This window comes from Mugil cephalus, chromosome 20 (assembly GCF_022458985.1).
Source record: "Mugil cephalus isolate CIBA_MC_2020 chromosome 20, CIBA_Mcephalus_1.1, whole genome shotgun sequence".
Taxonomy (NCBI): Eukaryota; Metazoa; Chordata; class Actinopteri; order Mugiliformes; family Mugilidae; genus Mugil; species Mugil cephalus.
This window is the reverse complement of record NC_061789.1, coordinates 12,984,175-12,991,993: the sequence shown is the minus strand read 5'-3', so window position 1 is coordinate 12,991,993 and position 7,819 is coordinate 12,984,175. Positions and strand designations below refer to the sequence as shown.

At 44.2% G+C, this 7,819-nt stretch overlaps 1 protein-coding gene and 1 long non-coding RNA gene across 2 annotated transcripts; one reads left to right on the top strand and one right to left on the bottom strand.

Moving 5' to 3' along the window:
- The first annotated feature begins 836 nt into the window (after positions 1–836).
- LOC124997880 lies at positions 837–5,625 on the top strand. Its single transcript, XR_007111000.1, has 3 exons — positions 837–957; positions 5,096–5,165; positions 5,478–5,625. It is a non-coding gene; the product is annotated as an uncharacterized LOC124997880 (long non-coding RNA).
- Positions 2,237–6,652, bottom strand: LOC124997870 (meteorin-like protein). Its single transcript, XM_047571902.1, has 4 exons — positions 6,387–6,652; positions 5,474–5,865; positions 3,593–3,652; positions 2,237–3,258 (listed from the first exon to the last, which is right to left on the bottom strand). The coding sequence occupies exons 1-4, from the start codon at positions 6,470–6,472 to the stop codon at positions 2,927–2,929; spliced, it is 870 nt and encodes a 289-aa protein (XP_047427858.1). The 5' UTR covers positions 6,473–6,652; the 3' UTR covers positions 2,237–2,926.
- Between the last annotated feature and the right edge of the window lie 1,167 nt (positions 6,653–7,819).

Sequence of the window (7,819 nt, the reverse complement as noted above, 5' to 3'; positions counted from 1 at the left end):
GGAGATGACGATAATGTTAAAATAAATAAATAAATCTTATGGCCTTGCATAAGATGCATGCCTAGCTTATAGGTTTATTCAAAAATCCATCCAATTAAATAAACCTGTCACGGTATTATTGGAAAAGCTAGAGTCAAACAACAGTGTAGACACCTGGCAAATTAGTTTACCCGATTCTCTCTATAGGACAATTTGTTTGTCTGGCATACGTAGAATACGTAATTTCACACCTTTCCACCATTTATTTTAAAAGAAACTTTGCTGGCTAATTAAGATAAACTCAATTTGCTTCTATAATAGTGATTCTTTGTCTGTATTTTGTGTTTAAGACCAAAAGGAAATTATAAAATAAATAAACAGGTGCATGAGTGATTATAATTACCCACCAATCTTTACAATATCTGTTAAATTCATTACCTTTAAAGACGGAGGAGCCTTCTCTGAAAGGGAAAAAAAGAAGCTTTAGTCAGAATTCACTTACTTCACATTTTCAACCACAAATGCGTCCCACTTTTAAAAGGAGACCAAATGGCAACCTTTTCAAAGTCAAGAGACATCTCTGCCTCAGCTTTGTGCTTCTGCTACCCTGTCCCCGTTGTCTATAGCAGGAGCCGTGAATGCCCCTTCAGCGCTGGAGGGTATCACGCTGTTTCCATATTGTGCCCCTGGGCCTCCCCGCAGCAGTGACCCACATGGGAAAGCAGGCCGGGCGGCGGGATAAACCAATTACCCCCCTAGTCCGGCTGGACTCCTGCCGGTGCACCATGCAGCAGCTCCGGGACTGAGCCCTCCTAGGCTCGATCCCCATGAGAGCCGGCTGGAATTCCCCGAAATGAGAATTGTGTGGTCTCAAAAGCCTGCAGAGAGACCATATTTTGCTTGGAAATTTGACATGGGGGCCTCCAGGGACAATGCAGAGGGAGGAGACTTGGAGGAGGATGAGAAAACACTCTTGTGGTAGGCTTGATTTTTTTTTTGGGGGGGGGGATAACATTCATCAAAATAAGACATTTTTATGACTTTTAACCACAGTAAGTGCACACACTCAGGCAGTTTAAATATTAGGTCTAAATTCCTTGTGTCATTCGGTTTAATATTAATATGAGTTCATATGATGACTTTAGTTTTTCCACACATGAAATGGATTTGGTGCTTGTCTGAAATTGCCACATATATATATATATATATATACACACACACATCCAGGAGTAGCAGAGAAACCGAGAAGAAATGCACGGGAAAAAGCAAATGTGGACACGGTCGCAATAAAAGAGAGGACTCACACCTTCCACTGGCTTCTTGGATTCATGAGCCCTTATGCTTTCTGGATGTCAGCAGCCGTGACAATGGTCATTATGTCCGTCAGGGGCCTTGTCACTGCAGGGCCATTGTTCGACTCCCATTCACCGCACAGTCATTTACACTTTCATTGGCAGCTATTTAGTCCTCATAAAACGTTCAACATACCAATTTGTGAGCCCCCGCTCAGCCGAGGAGAAGTGTGGAATTGGCTCAGAGAGCAGTCGCTTTAAAAGTCAATTAATTGTTCCCCCCTTCTCCTGGGAGGAGCCGAAGGGGAGGATCCCCAGGCTTTGGGGGCCTCACATCTGTCCATTCGTCTTCTTGCCGTGATGCGGCGGCCAAACAACTCAAAAGAAACTTCTCATTCAGCCCAGTTTAAGCAATCTAAGGATATTCTTCATTTCGCAGAGCTATCCCATTATCATGACAATCCGATTAGCGGGTAAAAGATTTGATGAAGAAGGAAATTGGACAAAATCGTTTGTAGGGCACCAACATTAAGTCCTAGATATTGTGGTGCACAGGTCAAGGGGGTGTAAATTCATTAAAGCGGTTTCAAAGCCACCGGTGAGAAAGAGGCCGGGATTTGAATTTCTGTTTTTGTTCATTGTCTGTGAGCTCACTTAAACACAACTTATAAAGCGAATAATAACAGCTGTGAAAATTTAAATAGGACTTGATAAATAATATACACTGTTGCCCATGAAGTTGGAATAATTTTGTGTTCAGACAGATTATTTTTTTATTATTATTATTTGCACACGTTAGTTATATGTCTGGTAGAGATTGAGAGGATATGCACTTTATCTGTCGAGAATAAATCATTTCATGAGAAGGTAACAAATATTCTATTAATATTCTATCAAACCTTATGGGTAACAGTGTATTATAAACTGTGTCTGCTAAAGGAACTAACCACATGTCCACGTATCGAATACTTATTTAGTTTATTAAAACAGTATCAAGGAAAAAAAAAACAAAAAAACAAGAGGTACATTAATAAAAAAAAATAGTCTTTTTGATGAAACAGTGTGACATTGACATTTATTTGCATGAGGGGAAATAATATGATCACCACAAGGTATTTCTTCAGTCCATTGGATGCACATTTTTTTTTCAATTGTCTTTAATTCATGTTGCGACATGAACAAATAGACAAAACAAAGACATTTTAAAACTTTAAAAAGCAGAGATATCACAGACTAAAAGTGACCTTTTTTTTCACTCTGACAGACTGGCAACGATAAAGTCTTCCCTCCCGCCTTAGTTCATAGGGCAGCTCTCACACAGAGCCAGCCAAGTGAACAACAGTTGATGTGGGGAGAGGCACACAAAAAAAAGAGAGAGAGCAGCAACCCAACCCCTCCTTCGTCTCCCAGGACTGAGGGCAGTGATGGGACAGAGACAAAGGCCTGATCCTCTCTGAGCTTCAGTGCAGGAGGCCCTGCTGTTTGGCCCTGCTCCTTTACTCCAAATTTGTTTTTCACCAGCGTCTCAGTAGCTCTGTCCCTGCTGGTAGCGCTGGATGCCACCTCTGTGGCACATAGCAGCGTCCCAAGTATCCCACAGTGCCTTGGTTGCAGCTATTAGGACTGAGTGCTGCTCAAACAACACAACTCCTCACTCAGTCTAAAGGGAAGTCGCAGGAATTCTGACGGGCCGCCCGGGCTCTGCAGTACATAGACAGGAAGTCTTTGTATCGCGGGGCACACCCTAACCAGGCTTCCCCGAAGTGTTCTGACCCCGTGAAGAGAAACTCTCCGTCCCCGGGCTTCACGTGACACTGCAGGAGGGTGCGGATGTGCCCGTGCCAGGACGGTGGCGACAGAGGCGAGGAGTCCGCGCATTCCTCGAACACGCCGCCCCGCTGCCAGTACACCCTCGCTGCCGACACCTCCACCAGTGACGTTTGTCGGCCAAAGTCGTGGGTGACTTTCTTAATGTTGCCCCGAACCACTGAAAGAACAAACAAGATGCACGACGTGTATGAAACTGCTTCTGTGACAGCAAGTCAAGGCACAGACGTCCTTGAGATTCCGCAAAATCCAGACGTCTGTTTAAGTTCCTACACACTGTGGCACTGCTTTCTCAGCATTCACTATACAATAATAGGTTTTGTTTGTAAAAAAAAAAGAGTCCAAAACATAAGTCACTAATTCCTTAACATGTAAGTTATTTCTGTAGACGCAAGGAGAGCTAACCCTAACCCTAGGTCGGAAACAATGTGAATGGCATGCAAATGGTATCAGATCTTAGCTTCTAGATGAGGATTGTTCGTGCATGTACCCACCAAAGTCACTGTTGCAGACGGCCATGAGGAGCTCTGAGTCATTGCAGGGTCGGCACGAAGCTGCGGGTGCAGAAAATGAGAAAGCGTTTCGTCTTAATCTGTCACATTTGCCTCATTACAGTCATGAGATTCACAGCTGACCTCCCTACGTCTTCCCAAAGCATTCGCGGTCCAGTGACCGATACATAGGTGTCCTGAAATGTCCCTACCCGCAGACCAGCCACATTCAACCCACTTTCCTCACATCCCACACGAGAAACCATGGATGAGGTGAAGGAATGCGTCTCCTGTGTTTGTCTTCCTTTAAGTGCCCGGCCCACCGCTCAGCCTTCAGATCAAAAACCCCCTCACTAGTCCTGACCCCATGTCTGACTCCTATTGTATCCACCTAATTGAACGACCCCATGCCAATGCAGGGGACGGCAGGAGTCAAATGCTCCGCCAGGGTGGCAATGCCGAAAAGATGAACCAGCAGCTGTCTATTATGAGCACAGGGTGACATCACCACGTCGGGAGCGGCCCGCACACCCAGATAAATGCTAACAAACAGGCTCACACAATGAGGAGGCATTTGGGGAATCCGCAAAGTATTTGCCGTCTCAATTCAAGCCTCTTGGCCCGGTGCCCTCCAGCCACCCTGCGGTCTTCTCTGGCCTGCCTGCTTTGTCCACTGATGGAAACCAGACAACCAGAGAAAACACAAGGCTGACCAGCAGCTGCATGATTCAGCCTGCAACCGGGGAGTCTGTAATTTAATAACTGCCATTTTTTGAAGCTAGGAATTACATCTGGTCAGCAAGTCTCACAGACAACCATGAATCAGCAGTGGGAACTGCCCGCAAATGTCAAGAGATGCTGAAAGGCATGCTCGCGTCCTCTTTGGACATGGATATGGTGTGATCAATAAATCTATTAGAGTTTCATATACACTCTCTTGACAAAACGTTAACTACATTGGAGAAAGTGTATTCTAACAATCCTCCATGGATGTCATGAGGAGGATGGAGACTACTGACTAAAATGTGTCAGCGGGTGCAACACAATAATACTACAAACCACAGACTTCAACATGAGAACGGTTGAACAGCTCTCTCCGTTATTTTAAACAAATGCTGAATAGCTTAACCTTCATTAACATGAATGATATATCATGACGCTGGCATTTGTTTACACTGGTATACCTAATGAACTGTAAAGCCGGATTAAATGTAGCCCCGAACGTCGTGGTCAGTCAAAAGGACTTTTCAAAAATTTAACAACTGAAAAGTTTGCCTTATTAACAGCTTGTAATGAAATCAAATGAAAACAGTGAGCACACTTGGAGCAGAGGTCATACACGGTACCCTGGGAGCACTTTGGGGGGTAATTAGTTGTGGAAAGTGCTTTATTGTTAAATAAAGACTTTTTCTTGAGTGTTTACATTTTATGCTCTGCACCTCTACTCCTACTAGGTTTCAGGGAAATATTGTCCACTTTCTTCTGCTTGCTCTCAAAATATAACAGATTTGAAGTCTTGGCCTCTTGGATCAGCCGTGTGTCGCTGTGGCACCTTTGGATTTCTCTACAAAAAAAGGTACAAGCTTTCTCAGATGACTCATCTGTGCACATGACCAGGTACTTTATTACTCTTATAGCCTTCATATTTTTGTTCTACTTTAATAAGAATTTTAATATTGAGCTACACACGTTCACTTAAGAAAATGTGAGTTATTCTACTGTTATTTATAAATAATAAGGATCTGGCAAACAATATATGTATTGAGCACAGCATATAAATAAACATCTTTGTCGTAAATACTCTTTTATGAGGGATGTTTTAGCAGCGTAGCACAAAATGCATAATGTTAGGGTTCATCTCACGGTTGCATCCGTACTACTCACCCAGGTTGGACAGCGCATCACTCCTGTTCCCCAGCAGCTCGTATCTAAAGCCCATCGTGCGTCTGCTCCAGGGTCCGTCGCTCTGGAGGCTGGTCTGGAGGTAGATGGCCGGCCGGTGCGGTCCATCCGCGCGGAAACAGAACACCTGCCGCTCGGCCTGTCCGCCGTCCGTCACCAGCAGCTCCAGCTCCCCGGCCCGCTCGATGAAGACGCTGGCTCCACCGAAGGACGGGGACGGTTTGATGCAGACTGTGCTGCGTCGGGCGGAGAACAGATTGGGCTCGAGGACAACCCTGAGGGCCTGGCCCGGGTAGACCCACCTCACAGAGCCCTCGGTGCAGCGTAGCCGAACCTGGAGAACGATTCTGGAGTCCACGGCAGCTGCAAAACCGCTTTAACCGAGGGGGAACATCGATTAATTGATAGCACGGTGTTTGAGGTAAATCAAATTACTGCCCTTTAAAGAATTAATGAATTGAATGGGTAACACTTCATATGTTATTTAGCAATGTTGTATTAATTATAGAACAGTCACATAATTACTTCTATGTTGGACTAAAAAAACTGCAACTGTATTATTTTTGATCGATTGTAGGGTTATAATCGATCAAAGTAAAAAATTTAACAATCTGGTAATAAATACTGTTTGGTTTCTGGAGTTTAAAACAACCACCAGACATCAGATCAACAGTTCTTAAAGTCTTTTTGGGGGAAGGTGCGATGAGGATCAGGCTAGAACCTATCACAAGTTAGGTTGTATTGTTTTTAATCGATTTAAACCGATCTACGAAACAGATGAAATTATTTAATCTGACATTTTAATATCACAACCCTGTTCCCCGTTTTAAATGGATTCTTTTTCACCCATCAAGAAGTTGTCCAAATCATCTCTACTGAAGAAAGGGCGCCTTACCTCCCACTCCAGTTGCACAGATCAGCTGCACCGTGGCGTAACCGAAGAGCCAGAAAACACATCGAAAGTATCACATTTGGCAACATCTCACCCGCGCAAATATGGAGATCTCAAAGGAAGCTGATGGCAGTGCATGACTGTGGAGCCTGCAGAGTAACAGGAGTACAGGCGCTCTGCTGCAGCCCGGCACTGCGACTGAAATTTGTCTGTGGTGAGAGCTGGTGTGCCTTCCTTCAACCCCCCTCGTTCCGTCGGGTACACACACACACACACACACACACACACACACACACACACACACACACACACACACACACACACGCACACACTTTTTTCTCAGACTCTAATTAGGACTGGTCCAGTTGTTGGGGACTCATCCATCTGTTAACATCTGTGCGCCTTTACGCACAACAGTTCATTGTCCTCCGAAGACTCTCCGGTATATTATTCTACTTTAATTTGAGTTCTTGAGTTATACTTAGAATTTATATACTTAGAAATTATTATATACTTAGAAATCTCTGAAAATAACATCTCTCTCTACAATGCATTAAGAAATGAATTAATGTATAAATAAATAGTAGAACCATCAATACTTCGACATGAGGTAACTCCAGAAGTAGGCCAACCAAAAGAAGGAACAAATAAAGGAGTAAATATGTAGTCTGTGCTTTTGTACATGAGCTTCATCTAGTGGTGGGAGGATGCATAGTCTCCTCACATCTGGAGGGCAAAATGTAGTCTGCTCCAGGCTATAAGGAACAACACGAGGCAGGCTACAACTCACCGACCTTTAATACTGTTGATGAGTACTGAGGAAGTATAAGTTACTAGCTTTCATTAATGATTAATCGACCGGGGATGAGCCGCTTCGCTTCAATTTAACCCTCAGGGTCATTGTACAAAAAAAATGTATTTGGCACACTTTCAAGATCTTGGCGGTGGCGACATCTTGTGGAGGTAAACTCTGTGGACCGTGACAGTTCTCTCGGAGGGCGGGTGGTTGCTTCTGTCGAGCTGGGCTCAATAAGGCCCCGGGGGAAAGGACTGAGGTTTGTGATGGGTACGCAGTTGAGGAAGTTGCATTCATAAGGAGAATTCGACCAGGCGTTGCCCCAAATGCTGGAAAGGGATTTGCTTCTCGCTTGACAAAATCCCGAGAACTTCGATCTCAAAATACATTTGAGATGAGGTTTCACGATTTTTCTTTAATATAGAAAACGCGCTACATTTTTATTTTCCATGCTTCATATTAGAGAGCCAAAATCCGGATGGAGTCATTTTCGGATCGGATCCCAAAGAGAGACGAAGCAAAGCCAAATGAATGGAGGCCTCTTGTTGGCACCGTGCAAAATATGCCGTTGGCCTGAGGTGATACATCATACGTCATTAAAGGAACATTCCAAGTCCCTACATGATCTCAACCAAAGCCG

Excerpts from the sequence above, each read along its gene's own strand:
- LOC124997870 (XM_047571902.1), bottom strand. The coding sequence starts at position 6,472 with ATGTTGCCAAATGTGATACTTTCGATGTGTTTTCTGGCTCTTCGGTTA. Across the intron at positions 5,866-6,386 it reads CTGTGCAACTGGAGTGGGAG|CGGTTTTGCAGCTGCCGTGG; the intron begins GTAAGGCGCCCT and ends CCTCGGTTAAAG. Across the intron at positions 3,653-5,473 it reads TGATGCGCTGTCCAACCTGG|CTTCGTGCCGACCCTGCAAT; the intron begins GTGAGTAGTACG and ends CTGCACCCGCAG.